Source organism: Plectropomus leopardus, chromosome 10 (assembly GCF_026936395.1).
Source record: "Plectropomus leopardus strain MGB_pleo_1.0 chromosome 10, ASM2693639v1, whole genome shotgun sequence".
In the NCBI taxonomy this organism is placed as follows: Eukaryota; Metazoa; Chordata; class Actinopteri; order Perciformes; family Serranidae; genus Plectropomus; species Plectropomus leopardus.
The window spans coordinates 19,390,676-19,406,221 of record NC_142185.1 but is presented as its reverse complement, the minus strand read 5'-3'; the positions used below and the strand labels follow the sequence as shown (position 1 = coordinate 19,406,221).

At 41.2% G+C, this 15,546-nt stretch overlaps 1 protein-coding gene across 5 annotated transcripts in view; it reads left to right on the top strand.

Annotated features, from left to right (window-relative positions):
* lrp2a (low density lipoprotein receptor-related protein 2a) overlaps window positions 1–15,546 on the top strand; it is a 60,652-nt gene that overhangs the window by 43,858 nt on the left and 1,248 nt on the right. For all 5 annotated transcript variants that reach the window (XM_088083231.1, XM_088083229.1, XM_088083230.1 and 2 more), the window contains 27 exons: window positions 190–360; window positions 448–671; window positions 813–990; window positions 1,653–1,849; window positions 1,991–2,236; window positions 2,907–3,035; window positions 4,454–4,573; window positions 5,291–5,407; window positions 5,835–5,951; window positions 6,478–6,615; window positions 6,756–6,878; window positions 7,003–7,131; window positions 8,213–8,344; window positions 8,459–8,590; window positions 9,113–9,256; window positions 9,348–9,513; window positions 10,250–10,378; window positions 10,494–10,717; window positions 10,859–11,038; window positions 11,930–12,049; window positions 12,225–12,315; window positions 12,445–12,512; window positions 12,973–13,090; window positions 13,192–13,312; window positions 13,536–13,646; window positions 15,112–15,228; window positions 15,423–15,494. In XM_088083231.1, coding sequence (XP_087939357.1) covers window positions 190–360; window positions 448–671; window positions 813–990; window positions 1,653–1,849; window positions 1,991–2,236; window positions 2,907–3,035; window positions 4,454–4,573; window positions 5,291–5,407; window positions 5,835–5,951; window positions 6,478–6,615; window positions 6,756–6,878; window positions 7,003–7,131; window positions 8,213–8,344; window positions 8,459–8,590; window positions 9,113–9,256; window positions 9,348–9,513; window positions 10,250–10,378; window positions 10,494–10,717; window positions 10,859–11,038; window positions 11,930–12,049; window positions 12,225–12,315; window positions 12,445–12,512; window positions 12,973–13,090; window positions 13,192–13,312; window positions 13,536–13,646; window positions 15,112–15,228; window positions 15,423–15,494 — 3,814 coding nt within the window. The remainder of the gene's footprint in view (window positions 1–189; window positions 361–447; window positions 672–812; window positions 991–1,652; window positions 1,850–1,990; window positions 2,237–2,906; window positions 3,036–4,453; window positions 4,574–5,290; window positions 5,408–5,834; window positions 5,952–6,477; window positions 6,616–6,755; window positions 6,879–7,002; window positions 7,132–8,212; window positions 8,345–8,458; window positions 8,591–9,112; window positions 9,257–9,347; window positions 9,514–10,249; window positions 10,379–10,493; window positions 10,718–10,858; window positions 11,039–11,929; window positions 12,050–12,224; window positions 12,316–12,444; window positions 12,513–12,972; window positions 13,091–13,191; window positions 13,313–13,535; window positions 13,647–15,111; window positions 15,229–15,422; window positions 15,495–15,546) is intronic.

Below are 15,546 nucleotides of genomic sequence, written 5' to 3'. Positions count from 1 at the left end.
TAGTGCCTTTGCCTCAAATCTTAAAAATATTTAGGGGATCCTTTATAAAAAAATATATATACATATATTATTCAGTATGTAAATATTACTGCTTCGGTCTGGCACTATTTTTAGAACTATAGATAGTGTTTTCTTCATTTATGTGTAGAAATGGTTTGATCTTAAGTTATTTTCTTGGTTCCCTCTTAGATTTGTATACTGGACCGACTGGGGAGACAAAGCCTTTATAGGTCGTGTTGGGATGGATGGAACCAACAAAACAGTGATCATCACTACCAAATTAGAGTGGCCCAATGGGATCACGATCGACTACTCTAACGACATGCTCTACTGGTCCGATGCTCATCTGAGTTACATTGAGTAAGTACATTTATCAGGGAGTGATCACACTGTTTTAGCCGTCAGTAAAGGCTGTGAGACTTTAAACCCTTTGATTTTTTTTAATAGATACTCAGACTTGGACGGTCAACACAGACACACAGTGTATGATGGAAATTTGCCTCACCCATTTGCCCTGACTGTGTTTGAGGACTTTGTATACTGGACGGACTGGAACACGCGCTCCGTGGAGAAAGGCAACAAATACGACGGCTCTGGTCGTCAGGTCCTGGTTAACACCACTCACAGACCATTTGACATCCATGTGTGTCATCCTTACAGACAACCTATTGGTGAGCTGAAATCAAAGAAACTTTTAGATGTTTCTTATCTCAACAAGTTGATTGAAGCACAGGTGTTTAATACAAGCAGAACAATACCTGGCCTGTATTTACCCAGCTGTGCTGATCTGAGATTGTCTTCCTCTTCCACAGTAAATAACCCTTGTGCAGTGAACAATGGCGGCTGCTCTCACCTGTGCCTGATCCGTCATGGGGGGCGGAATCACACCTGTGAGTGCCCTGACCATTTCCTGACTGTCCAAATAGGAGGTGTGACCCGATGCCTTCCCATGTGCACCAGCACCCAGTACAGATGTGCTAACAATGAACGGTTTGTAAAGATTTCTTTTGTGTGACCTTTTTATGTGACAGTAGTCAGTCAGTCATCATCAGTATATCATTGCGGAACTGACAGTGATACTTTAGTGGGACTGTGATTAACAAATTAGACTACTGTTAGAGGCATTAGTGTCAAAATTCAAACTTGAGACTCCGATTTCAGATTTCTGGTAATCACCCTCTCAATCACAAAAAAGCTTTCATGCTGGTGTTTCCTGTGTGTTTTGATCCTCTTTTCCTTGACTGAAGAGGAAGAAAAAAAATCTTGGTCGCATTATTCATATTGGCTGTTCACTTGCTCCATGCATCATTTGTCTGAGATTTCAAGAAAATCTTTCTTTGCTCTCTTTGCCGTGGAGAAACAGCGCTCCCTGCTGTTTGTGTCATAATACAATTCACTAGATTTTTCATAAAATCCTCCATTGGAGCAAAATCTGCACACACAATACAGTGATGGAGTCAGCAGGGGCAAAAGATCTTTTATATAACTATACACCTGTATGTAAAAATCAATGTAGTAATATAAAATTATTGTATTAAAGATTTATTGATGTCAAATGCGCCTTTAATAGAGTTGTGAATTGCAATTTTCTGGAGTGTTTTTTGAAATTTTGTGTAACATTTAAACATTTTTTGCCCTGCCTGCTTCAACAGATGTATTCCTATCTGGTGGAAATGTGACGGTCAGAGGGACTGCAGAGACGGTTCAGACGAGCCGTCCACCTGTCCGGCTCGCCACTGCAGGCTTGGACAGTTTCAGTGCAATGATGGAAACTGCACCAGTCCGCATTTCCTGTGCAACAGCAACCAGGACTGCAATGATGGCTCAGATGAAGACCCTGTGCTGTGTGGTGGGTTGCATTCTCCTAGCTGACATTTTAATAGCTAAAATTAGGGTCACCTTTGGTGCTTTTACTTAACATGTCTTTGCTTCTTTTGAGTTAATGTAAAAACTGTTCCAGTCAACTGATGAACTGTTCTTCCCTCTACAGCGACACACCAGTGTGAAACCCACCAGTGGCAGTGTGCAAATAAGCGTTGTATCCCCGAGTCATGGCAGTGTGACGGCGAGGATGACTGCGGTGATCAGTCTGATGAGGACCCCACCCACTGCTCCACCAGGACCTGCCGTCCTGGACAGTTTAAGTGCCGCAATGGACGCTGCATCCCGCAGAACTGGAAATGTGATGTTGACGATGACTGTGGTGACAACTCAGATGAACCGTTAGAGGAGTGCAGTAAGTAATAAACAGTTTCTCTCTCCTTTTTACATTATAGAAGAACTCAATCCCAATCTTAGTTACGTCAGAATAGAAAACTGATTTGGACGAAGGCACACAGTACATCATGTTAGTGTTAATTTTGTCAGCTTTTTTAGAAGAGTTTTTATTTTTTTAAACTGCATTTTAGTGTTCTTCGTTTTTTATCAACAATATTTCATGTTGATATAGTCCCAGCAAGTGTTTAAAAGAAAGTACAGAAGTAAACCCCAGCTTCTCTCTTTTTTTAGGTGTTTTACCTCAGTATATTTGCATTTTTTGGATGCTGTGTCTCTTGGATGCCTGCTGCTTGCAGTCTGGCAGCTGGTCACTACCTTTTTTCAAAGCCTCAACATCACTCCAAACTCTGTCAGGGTGCACACTCATAAATGTCCTGAACACAGCAAATAGGAAGAAAATACAGGCAGAGGACAGAGTCTCTGCCAAAAAATACACCGCCACACCCTGAGAGTGGGTTATAAGTGATGATTTACAAAGAAATACTGCTGTATAAGTTTAGGAAAATCCTGGATAGTATACATGCTAACTAACTTTAAAGTCTGACATCTTTAGGCAGTAAATGTTGATGTTTTAACCAGTACACCAGTCTCTGTCTCCTTACTTGACAACTGTGGTGTATTGTCTACAGTGGGACCGGCACATCGATGTGACAACCACACAGAGTTTGACTGCAGGACTAACTACCGCTGCGTGCCACTGTGGTCTGTGTGCAATGGCCACAACGACTGCAGAGACAACAGTGATGAGCAGGGCTGTGGTGAGTCTGCGACATCCATCCTTGAGACCGAACTGAGTTCCTGTATTCATTGTGGCACTGATTTGAAGACTGTTTGTTGTAAAATTTGAATATGACTGTTAAAACTACAGTTATATTTGACACATTTTTTTGCTGATAGTCAGATGATTTCAGAGATTAAAAACTTAACAACAGGGAAACAACATTATGTGTTCAAGGAGTGATTGTGGGGCAATTAGCCAACACCTCAACCTCCTGTGGAACATTACACGGTGAGGTAGAGGGAGGTGCTGATGGAGAGGGTCTCATCACTCACCCTCCCCCACCATTTGCCTCTCCCTAAGAGCACCACAGATTTATGAGCTGTCCGCTGGTACGGGTCTACATATATGTGTGTGTATGTGTGTGTGTTGTTGCTCTGTCCTTGCGGGGGGGCAGGGTTCACACAAGTCTCTTTGTACTTTGCTGCGATCCAAGCACACTTGCCGCGGCCCTCCCGTCTCTTATCGGAGGCCCTCACTCCATTAGTGCCATGCCGGTGCAGGACGGTAGATCCGCGCTAATCTTCCTGTAAGAATGTAGCAGATGGGCCAGGTGGAGAGCGAGGAGGGCTAACACTGCGCTATCTTTGACCCCCAGTACTGTGTGGTAGAGACGGCTCAGACCAGCTCTCCTCCACTCCTCTCCCGTCTGTGCTTCTCATCTCCTGCAGTCTTATCCTCTGCAGACCCGTACGAGCATGGGTAGAGGTCACCCATCTGTCCTAGGGTGCTGCTCTTCTCCCTCCAGGACTGTTGCAGTTTAATTAAAAAAACAAGATGCCTTTCATTTCAAACTGATATTTTCATCATGACTTAACAGCTGAAACATTTTAAGGCATATCCTGCTGTTGTTACTTGTTACTTTTTGTCAGCTTTTGTCAGTACTATATACAGACGTGTTGGTGCCCCTGGCATTGCAAACTAATGAAAGAGAGCTGTTAAATCAGTGAAATTGGTTATAACACACTATAAAGAAGTTGCCAGTTAATTAGGCACATCTAGTAAAAATAGCAGGTTTTCCCTGACCTCAAGTGTGAACCAGGATCATTGGGCGTGTTATATTCTGCTATTCTGCAGGGTGGAAAGAGAGGTTGGGAAAGGCAACAACAGAGAATTCAAGTGAGAAATTGTCAGACATAAAAAGAGCATGCAGTGGTCTCATCGGTTCATGCTTGTTTTTTGGTAAAATCAAATATCTGCAATAACGAAACAGACGTTTGCAGGAAGAGAAAAATGCAGAGGCCAAGTGCTCAGTCAGATTCACCTGCACTAAGTCCAGCTAAAGTTAAGGAGTTGTTGAAGTTAAAACAAATAGTCACAGAAAAGAAGCAATGAGAAAAGAGACGAACATAGGGGTTTAAAACAATGATCAGTTTAATGTATCTGCTCCTCTCTCAGACGAACTGACCTGCGATCCTAATGGAGACTTCCGCTGTGACAACCACCGCTGCATCCCGCTGAGATGGAGGTGTGACGGGGACGACGACTGCGGAGACAACTCTGATGAACGCAGCTGCAGTGAGTGCAGATTACTTTGAGGGCTTGGTTTGACGAGAGCGTAAAGAGTGAAAATCTGAAAACACTGATATCATCTAAGTGTCTCAAGTAGGTTACTAGGAGATTTAGCTCAGCTCCTGCGAATTGTCCAAATAAAAAAGGAGTGCTGATGGTAAAGAATAGTCCTGCTATCATTTTTATCAGACAGCAGGGAGGTTTTGTAAGAGGCTCAACACTTCTGCGCGAGTGCTGAGAGAGGTAGTCTTATCAGCTGCTAGAGAAACAAGCTGTCCTCAGCGTGTCAGGAAGAAGGAGTGAAGGAGTCCGTCACCCTTTGCCCTGGAGAATTTAAACATGTCTGAGAACATGCCGGTTAATAGAGATAATGTAGCTTCTCAAAGGAGAAACCGTGACTGGGGTTAAATCATGGTGGTGCCGCTTCCCTTGTTGCTGTGGTGCTGATGCCAGAAGAGTTCGTCTCCAGTGAACTCATGAGCTCACTGCAGAGTAACGGCTGCGCATACAGCTGGTGCGAGTGTTGTTTTTTTTTATAATGTGGAGGAAAATAATAGACAATGTTATAAAACCCTGGACAGGTTTGGGAAATGTGTCAGTTGAATTCAAGAGCTGTGTCCATCTTGCTGAGTAATGTGTCTGCATAATGGAAATTTATTAAAAACTAAATTAAGCTCTGCACTTACTCATTTCCACACTTTCTGTTTCATGTTTTTGCCTCAGCTCCCCGTGCATGCACAGAGAGCGAGTATCGCTGCGAGAATCTGCGCTGCATTCCCGACCGCTGGGTCTGTGACCATGACAACGACTGTGAGGACAACTCGGATGAAAGGGACTGTGGTAAGTGGAGGCTCTTTGTTGTCTGGCTGTTTGTGAGTAACGGAGGGCTGCACTAAACAAAGAATCAATAAAACTTCACATTTTGAAGCATAGACAGACAAGACCGCCAGTAGTGATCTATTCAAAAATAGTTTATTCACTCTACTACAGCTGAGTAGTTTCCATCGTAGAATTTGGAACAAAACAGACAAACAGGAGACAGATCAGTTTTTTTTAGAAGTTCAAGTCTCACTTGACATCACATATCCAGAAGTTATTCTAGATGAGACACATAAAGCAAATGAGTAAAAAGGGAATAAGATATGGGGACTCTGGGTGCTGTGAAACTTTTCCAACAATCTGTTATTCAACGTGTGAAATGTGTCCTCACTGTTGTCATGAATGGTGTGAATTATTATATGAATCGTTGCCACATTTTGTGCTGTAGAGCTGCGGACGTGTCATCCCGGTTACTTCCAGTGTGGCAGTGGACACTGTATCGCTGAACGCTTCAAATGTGATGGCAACGCTGACTGCCTGGACTACACAGACGAAACGTCTTGTCGTAAGTGTCCCGAATTGTTTTTTCCAGTGCACTCTTTGGTAAATCATTACCAAAGAGTGCACTGGAAAAAACATTGTCTCCATCACAATGACTTTTTGTATCAGATACTTACCCTGTGCTAGCCTAATTTTTTTCTTCTATGCTTCTACTGTGAATGAAGAATCCCAAACACTTCATTTTTGCTGAGACCTTTCTATTCAAAACACTTCAGCAAACAAATAGCGAGCGCATATGCTTGAACTCAGCTCGTGCATTCCATTGAGTTGCCCATGCGTGCTACTTGTCCGTGCATGTAACACCGAGCCGTTCACACCAACACAGTCCCCCTTTACTTCAATTCATCAAGAATGTTTTTCCAATTTTTGGATTCTTTGTTCACCGTGGAGGCTTAAAAACAAAATTTCTTCATGAATTCTACCTAACATTGGGTGAATAACTGATACAAATGTGATCATTTTGTGGGTGAGGTATTTATTTAATATGTGTCAAAATAGCATGCACTTTTCTTTTTATCACTGACTTTTAGCAACCCGCTTTCCCAACGGCACATACTGCCCCCCCTTCCTCTTTGAGTGCAAGAACCATGTGTGCATCCAGCCTCATTGGAAATGTGACGGAGACAACGACTGTGGAGATAATTCAGATGAGGAGCTTCACCTCTGCTGTAAGAAATTATATAAACATTCACAAGTCCAGCACACAAAACCAAAGCTTATTAGAGTTTACGTTGGCTCACTGATTGTAGCTAAATGTGTTACATTTTTGCACCTGCTGAACTCACTGAGACTCTCTCGTCATCCACAGTGGAAATCCAGTGTGAGACTCCGTTCCGTTTCCGCTGTGACAACAACCGCTGCATCTACAGCCACGAGCTGTGTAACTCAGTTGATGACTGTGGTGACGGCTCTGATGAGCGACAGGAAAACTGTGAGTGTCATAGTTTGTGGCTAATGGTCCTTTTTATACATTCAGTCTTACATCGTGTTCTATTTTTCTTTTTTGAATAAACATCTGCAGCATTTCTTGAGTCGACATGTTTCTCTTCATTTAGGCCAAAGTCCCACTCATGGACCCTGTACAGATGATGAGTACAAATGCAGTAACGGACAGTGCATCCCTGTGCAGTATGCCTGTGATGATTACGATGACTGTGGAGACCAGTCAGATGAGCTTGGCTGCCGTGAGTACTTTGACTAAGAGCATATTAGTGATGTTGATGGTACAAATTCAGATTAAGAAAACTACTTGTTTCCCATACTGTTTAAGGTGGAAGTGTGTTGAATTTTGGAGCTAAGATGCCATTAAAATGCACGATTCTGAGTTCAGCATTCATACATGGAAAGGATAGAACATTAATTTGACAGATAGTCAAAAAGACATTTCTGACATTGGATTGATTCACTACCACCATTAATAAATAGACCAGCAGGGCCCAGGACCAGAGGCCCAAATTGTTACCACCCCCCTTGCCTTCATGTACAAAATGTCACTCAAATTAACATGTATTGACAAAAGAGCAAATGAACGTATATCAACCAAGAAGAGACTCAGGAGGACCACAAAGACATGCAAAGGATCTACAAAGAGACACAAAACATTTAAACCCCGCACCCCCCCCTACAAGTATATCTTAAAGACACACAAAATTACCACAAGAAGATGCAAAGGAACTACAAAGACACAAAATAACCTAAAAGGGTAATATAACTACCGAGAAAGATACAAACGTACCTCAAAGGGACACTATCTAAAAGAGACACAAAATGACCTAAAAGAAACACAAAATGAACGTTGAAGACAGCAAAGGAACTACAAAAAGACACAAGATGACTACCAAGAGTCCCCAAACTACCAAAAAAAAAGACACAATTATATTCCAAAGAGACACAAAATGACTACAAGCGTACACAAACTTACGATGAGGAGAAACAAAACCACAAAACAATGCATATCAACTATAAAGAATTGCAAATAAAGACACAAAAGGAGGCAAAACCACCACAAAGTCTTTTTGTATTGCTTCAATGTATGCTCCTACGATTTTGGGCATCTGTGCCCAGGGCCCTCTGTCTCATAATCTGCCCATGAGTACCACCTCTGTGACTACAATACAGTGACCCACTTTGGACATTTTTATCGACCTCATCTTAACTGAACCTTATTGGGTGCAAGAATAAATACTGGATATACTGTAGGTACTATATAGTTACCTGCATGAGAGTCTATTTTGACAGCCAGTGTTTTATATTTATTCTCATCAGATCATGGCAGCGGGCACACATGCAGTGACAATATCTGTGAACACAACTGTACCGACCTCACACAAGGAGGCATCCTCTGTTCGTGCAGGCCCGGCTACAAGCCCAGAACCACAGAAAAACACACCTGTGAAGGTAAACGTTACATCAGTCAGTCGATCAGTCATGTACTTTATCCATTTTAACACTGACAGAAATATTTTTCTACTTTCATTTAATGTTTTTCCTCTTTTCCTTCATCATGAACAGATGTGAATGAGTGTGAGGTGTACAGCACGTGTCCTCAGCAGTGCAAGAACACAAAGGGCAGCTACGAGTGTTTTTGTGCTGAAGGCTTTCTTTCTTTTGGTGTGCCACATGGCACAGAGTGCGCTGCCCAGGGTAAGAGCTCGCTGTTCACATGTTCGGGGTCTCTGCAGATCCTTAAAAAATCAATCAATCAGAAAATAAGGCCTTAATTGGTCTGAAAATGTCTAAACTTAATTAAAGTCTTAAAGGTACTGACATAAAAGGCATGATTGTGTGAATCTTTTTTCCTGACATTGCATTGTTAAATCTTGAAATAATAGGTAACTTAAAAAAAGAAAAAAAAAAATCACAGAATACCAGTTGAATTGCTGTCACCCTAAAGTCATGTTTAATTTCAAAGTGAATATTGGGGCAGGTCTTTTTTCTTTCTCTTTTCTTTTCTTTTCTTTTATTATTATCATTATTATTAGTGATATCAGTTTTAAATTTCATTTTGATTGGCATTAAAAAAGTCTTAGAAAGTCTTAAATTCCACATGCTGTAAACTGAAGGAAGCCTTATGTAGGAGAAACATCTGCAGAAATGTTCCCTTTATTACCCTGTTAAGTCAAACTGCATTGAATTTACCAACTACATTCATCAATTTCTGCTTAGGAAACCCACCGATGCTGCTGTTGCCAGACAATGTTCGCATCCGTCGTTTCAACCTGTCCTCTGAGCAGTATTCAGACTATGTGGACAACGCTGAGCACATCCAAGCCTTAGACTACCTGTGGGATCCCGAGGGACAAGGACTCAGTAAGACTGCAGCTGTAAACATTTTAATGTTATGTTGATGACTGTAATGAATATGAAAGTTTAGATAACTTAATCCCCTGCTGTGCTGTAGGTGTTGTGTACTGGACAGTTCTGGGTCGGGGGTCTCAGTTTGGCGCCATAAAACGCGCCTACATGACCACATTTAACGACCACGGCAACAACCCAGTGAAAGAGGTCGATCTGAACCTGAGATACATCGCTAATCCTGAAGGCATCGCTGTGGACTGGGTTGGCGGGTAATTCACTAAGATTATGACTTGAAGGGATAGTTTGAACGTTTTGGAGTAGGGGTGTATGAGGTACTTCACTGGATTATATAAAGCAGATGGCGGTCAGTCACTGTCACTGCTGTGGACACAGGCAGCAACAAATCAGTCAGTATTGGTTGAAGTGCATGTTATCTTCAGAATATTTCACTGCTTTACCTTATCATCAGAGAACACTTTCCAATGATGAAATAAAGCTTTTATCTATGCTCTCTTTAAAGCTACCCGACTCCTTTGAAAAAAATAATAAATTTTACTTTGCAGAAAAGAAGAGCTGCTGCTTCGATCAGTTTGTTTGTTTGTGTTATTGTGTGACTGTGGTGAATCCGAACCAACCCTTTAAAACAACAAAGTCACACAAAAACACAAACAAAATAACTGATTGAGGCAGCGGTGGACCAGAGCTTGTTAAAAGGGCCTTTCTAATGGCACGGTAACTAGTTAACATTCTAAATATAGCATACACAACTGATATAGGTTTTTTTTTTGATGACATAAATACTGTTGTTGCTGCCTCTGTACACAGCAGTACATCGCTTAGTTTCCATGGGGTTACTCCTGCATGCTTCTCCAGATTTAGGCGTGTTGACTGATATCAACTGTAGGTAACCCCATTTTAAAAAAAAATCAAAACTATCCCTTTAACTTGCAGAGGTTGCTCTAAACTTTGTTCCGTTACTCAGTGTGTATTTATCACCTTTTACAGGCACATTTACTGGACTGATTCAGGCACCAATCGAATTGAAGTGGCCAAACTAGATGGGCGATACAGGAAGTGGTTGATCCACACGGACCTGGACCATCCCGCAGCTATTGCTGTCAATCCATCACTTGGGTACGAGGCTGCAGAGCTTTAGTGTGAAAAATATAGCATTAGATTCCTTTGTACAGCATGAAGAGGCTTTGTATCCAGATCAAAAATAATGTTTTGTTTATTTCTGTGCTGGCAGAATGATGTACTGGACCGACTGGGGCAGGAAACCCAGAATAGAATCAGCGTGGATGGACGGTCAGCACAGAGAGGTGCTGGTGAGGGAGGAGGACCTGGGCTGGCCTACTGGTCTGACTCTGGACTATCTGAATGGAAATAGGATCTACTGGTGTGACTCCAAAGAAAACATCATTGAGTCCATGAAGCCTGATGGCACAGACAGGAAGGTCGTCATATCAGGAGGTCAGCACACTGAGATGTAGGACAGCCAATCTGCAGAAACACAAACAGGCATTACGTTTATCAGGCGGCACTACCATATCAAAGTACTTCATTCAAACAACAGCGGAGGTGAATTAAAGTGTTGTGTTTTCCCTGTTTCAGACATCGGACATCCCTACAGTCTGGATGTGTTTGAGGGGCACGTGTACTGGACAACAAAAGAGAAAGGTGAAGTGTGGAAGACTAACAAGTTTGGGAAAGGACATAAAGTCAAAGTTTTAACCATCAACCCCTGGCTGACTCAAGTCCGCATTTACCAGGAGCAGCGACACAACAAGTCAGGTCAGAACACAGACGGATTTATGTAAAGAGACACATTTTGTGTTATTGTATGTCATGTTTAAAGTATCAAATAAACTGATGTCAGAACTGACGCACTCACAATGTGACCTGCAAAAAGACTCTTAAGACATATTAAGAGAAGTCTGTCAATATTTCACATGATACAATTTAAAAATATGAATGGATTTGACAATTTTATGCAGAAAATTTCATAAAAAATTACACCTTATTTTTTTGTAAGCAACTTGGAGTATTTTTATAACTTTAAGTAATTATCAGCTGTTATATTTTGAAATATAATTCGAATTTTAATATAAATTTAGCAGGAAAAGCTTAATTAAGATTAGCACTCTTTGTATGCTTCTACACCAGTGGCAGCGATGGCTGGAGGCATGTTTTTGGATTATAATAGAATAGATAAGACTATATCTTTACTGTCCATCACAGTGGAAATTTGTCTTTGGCGCACCACACACACCGGACACAACATAATAAAAAGCAGATGAGCACGTAGTAGAAAAAACATATAGACATGGTCATTAGAAATACTTAACACATTGAATAAGTTCATATCATTGTTTGTCTGTGATTTAAAACTCACAAAAGTCACTTTGTTGACTTGAGGACATTGATGGAATATGGGACAAAGCACTTCTTGAATCCATTTTTAGTTGCCATAGGGACTCTGTAGCACCTAAACCGAAACCTAAGTTAGCGGTAATTCTCACTTTTTATGCTTGTCCTGGCCAAGAAATGCAGCAACTACAACCGCAGACAAACCACATAAGATAGGTAATACAAAATGTGCTGCAAAATAAGGATCAAACAGAAACCTTAATGTAAAATCTCTGCTCTGAACATTATCTAACAGTGTTTTTCTTTCCTCTCCAGTACCCAACCCTTGTAAGAATGTGTGCAGTCACCTCTGTCTCCTCCGGCCTGGTGGGTACACCTGCGCCTGCCCTCAAGGGTCTTCTCCGGTGCAGTTTGACTCCAATGAATGTGATGCAGGTAAACATGGGCCTTAGTGCGTCTGCTGCCTGCACTCTTGTGTTGCATCTTGTTTTGCATTTGTAAATCCGTTCTTCACACGTGCTTGGCTGCCCCTGTGTGGTTTTGTGAACATGTGCTCTGATATTGTTTTGTTGTTGTTGATTGTGTGTATGCCTGGCTTTTGCTCCTGCAGCCATTGAGGCACCTGTTGCAATGCCCCTTGCATGCAGATGCATGAATGGTGGAACCTGCTACACTGATGAAGGCGGTCTGCCCAAGTGCAAGTGAGTTTAGTTTACACCAGTGACTGATTGATTGTCCACCAGTAATGCCTTATAGTTGTGGTTCAACTTTTTTTTAATGACTCCAAAAAGTTGTTTTCTTATGAAAGAATGTATTTTGTCTTTGTGCAGATGTCCATACGGTTACGTGGGCAGCTACTGTGAGATGGGGAAGTCAAGGGGTGCTCCAGCAGGAACAGGTACAGTGATTCACCCGGTATCTAAGCTGCCGAGACAAGCTGATGAGACAAATCCTTCCAAACAAAACTGGTGGGAGTCTTGCACTGGTTGACATGAGGGAGCTGCTGCAGTCATGATCTGCTAGCTTTACTGGAAGAGATCAAGGCCAAACATGATGAAGTCACACTTGGTGCTTATCTACCTAAAAGCTACTCAGGCCAACAGAACAGTCTTGCTCAGCAATTACTTAATATGTCTACATGCCAAAATCACACATTTTTGTAATAAATAGCTATGTAATGCTTTAACTTATAACTCTTTAAGTTCTCTAATGGTTTAGAAAACTCATGGGTCATCCAAAGAGCATGAACTGTAAAATACAAGTCAGCAAAATGTTAAGAAAGTAGGAATCTTTATGATCAGCACATTGTTGAAAATTTCCAGTAAGCATATAGTTATATATTTTCTATTTTTTATTAGCGGTGGCTGTTCTACTGGCAGTTATCATTATCCTGATCACTGGAGCTCTGGCTGTCGGGGTTTTTCTCAACTACAAACGAACAGGATCTTTCATCCCCTCAATGCCTAAACTACCCAGGTACTCAGTGTTTTTCAGTCCTCTCCCTGAAAACTGTACTTAAGTTGATGCATGCAGAATTTAGATCAAAGTTCAGATTTAAGTGTTTTGTTTTTGTCCAGCCTCAGCAGCCTGGTGAAGTCCGCTGACACAGGGAATGGGGTGACGTTTCGCTCGGGTGATAATGTTGACCTCGGACCGGCACACATTGGAGTGTCATTCATTGACACGGCCATGCAGATGGTGAGTCCTGGAGGGACACTTATTAGCCGTTAATATTTGCCCAAAATCACTGAAAGTGTACTGTCAGCATTTTTGACCCACAAACTAGTGCTCTGTGTGGTGTTTATTGACAACTTTTATCTTAGCAGTGCTTCCTCTGATTTACATTGAGAAACAGTTAACAGTGTGTCTTTAATAAATGTGAAGAGCAATTTTATCAGTATGATATAATTTTGTCTCACAGGATGATAATTTTGCAATGGAGGCTGGGAGGCAGCCAATTACATTTGAGAACCCGTTATACGCCACAGCTCCTGGAGTGTCTGGTGATCCTGCTGTCATTCATGCCACACAGGTACTCATTGATGAATATGTTTCATGTCATACCATTTAAAAAGTCCGTCACACATGGAGTTACATGACAATCATTAAATCTGGGAAAGGCCGTTTCATTTTTGCATCATTGGGCACAAATCAAATAATAAAATGTGAAAATATTGTAATTCAAGAGAGAAAACTGGACTCTGCACCTCCTCTTGGCTCTGTTAATCTCGTCCTTGAAGCACATGTCCGAGAGAGGCCGTCCCTACTGGCTTCTCTAGAACTGCGCTTCCCTTCAGATGGTGAAAGCCCGATTCAATGGCAGAAAAGTCTGCAGAAAAAGTTTCTACTTGTTACAAAGAAAAAGCAGAGCATTGCTAAAAATGACATCCTGCACTTAGTTCAGTGGTTACTATCATGTCAGAATCTGTTCACAGAAAATAATATTTTATTTAGTTTTACATAATTTTAAAATGAAGTGTTAAAGGACAACATACAACAAAATGCAATTAATTTTGAGTTTCATTTTATTTTTACTGTAATCAAACCAAAGAGGTTTGTAAGCAGGACATCTGAAAATGATACAGTATGAGCACATTTTAAGGACCAGTGTGAAGGATTTAATGACATCTAGTGGGAAGGATACATATTGTAACCAAGTGAATACCCCCTCCTGCCTCCCTTCTCTTTCCGAGCATGTAGTAGAGTCTACGGTGGCCTTGAGGTAACGTGATTTGTAACGTCCTGATTTGTCCATTCTGGGCTACTGTTAAAACATGAATGAGGACCCGCTCCATGTGTACACATGAATGGCTCATTCTCTGGTAACGAAAACACCATGATTCTTAGTTTCAGGTGATTATTAACTAACGAAACAGAAACATGAGTAATATTTTCCATTTCTGCAGTTAGATCCCCCTAAATACTGCACACTGGACCTTTGATTGAAATACAGTGGATAAATGGACTGCTGGCCAAATAGCTTTTCATTGATTTTGATGCAATCTGTGAAGCAGAATTTCTTTCTTCTGAAACCGACTGAGGGCTTAGAATAATACTGCTAAGGGTAGGTTTGTTTTTATAATCAAGATGTTCATTTTACAGTGGTACAGTGAGTGAAAGGTATAATGTTTGTGGATGTGACTGCTGGCCAGGAGAGTCTTGTCAAAATTCTTAATTTAAAAAAAAGAAAGAAAAAAAAACACCCACACACTGCTTTGCTGTTCCAAATATTTTCTGTTGCTTCATGCGGGCATTAAAAATAGTTCTTGGAAAAACAGTTTGTGGTCAAACATGGTAAAAATTAGTAACAATGCAGGTATTCGTTTGGTTTTCTGTGCAGATAATCCCTATCCAGCACCTGCAGAGAATTTAAGGATGTTCCAGCGCCTCCTGATTTTATTTTATTTTTTAGAAATTTAAGAAAATGTTACCAGTTAAACCAATTAGATCGGGCGTCATAGTTGATAAAACTGACATTAGAACCTACTTCTGAACAGGTGACTGTTAATGTGAGTGGTGATCAGCTGGAGAACAAGTTTGTGAACCCGGCGTACCGCGGACATCAGAGTGCCGGCATTGTGAACACAACCTCTGTCAACACCAAACCTGTGCAGGTGAGTCTTTTATGTACAGTCTGTCAATATATTAAAATAAGACAAAATGCACCCAGTGGGGAAATTGTCAGTGTGACAACAGCCAAAGGGGGAAACAAGTAAGATACAATAAATAAATAACACTGTAAAAAAGTCAAACATTTTATTATTATTATTATTCCCGAGTGTGACATCACCTCACTTTCTGCTTGCAGGAGTCAAAGTGGAGCTTATTCAAGCGAAAATTAAAGCCAAGCACCACATTTGAAAACCCTTCATATTCAGAGGTAAGTTAGGACACATTTTTGAGACACCGGTTACAAAACATGAAGCACAGAA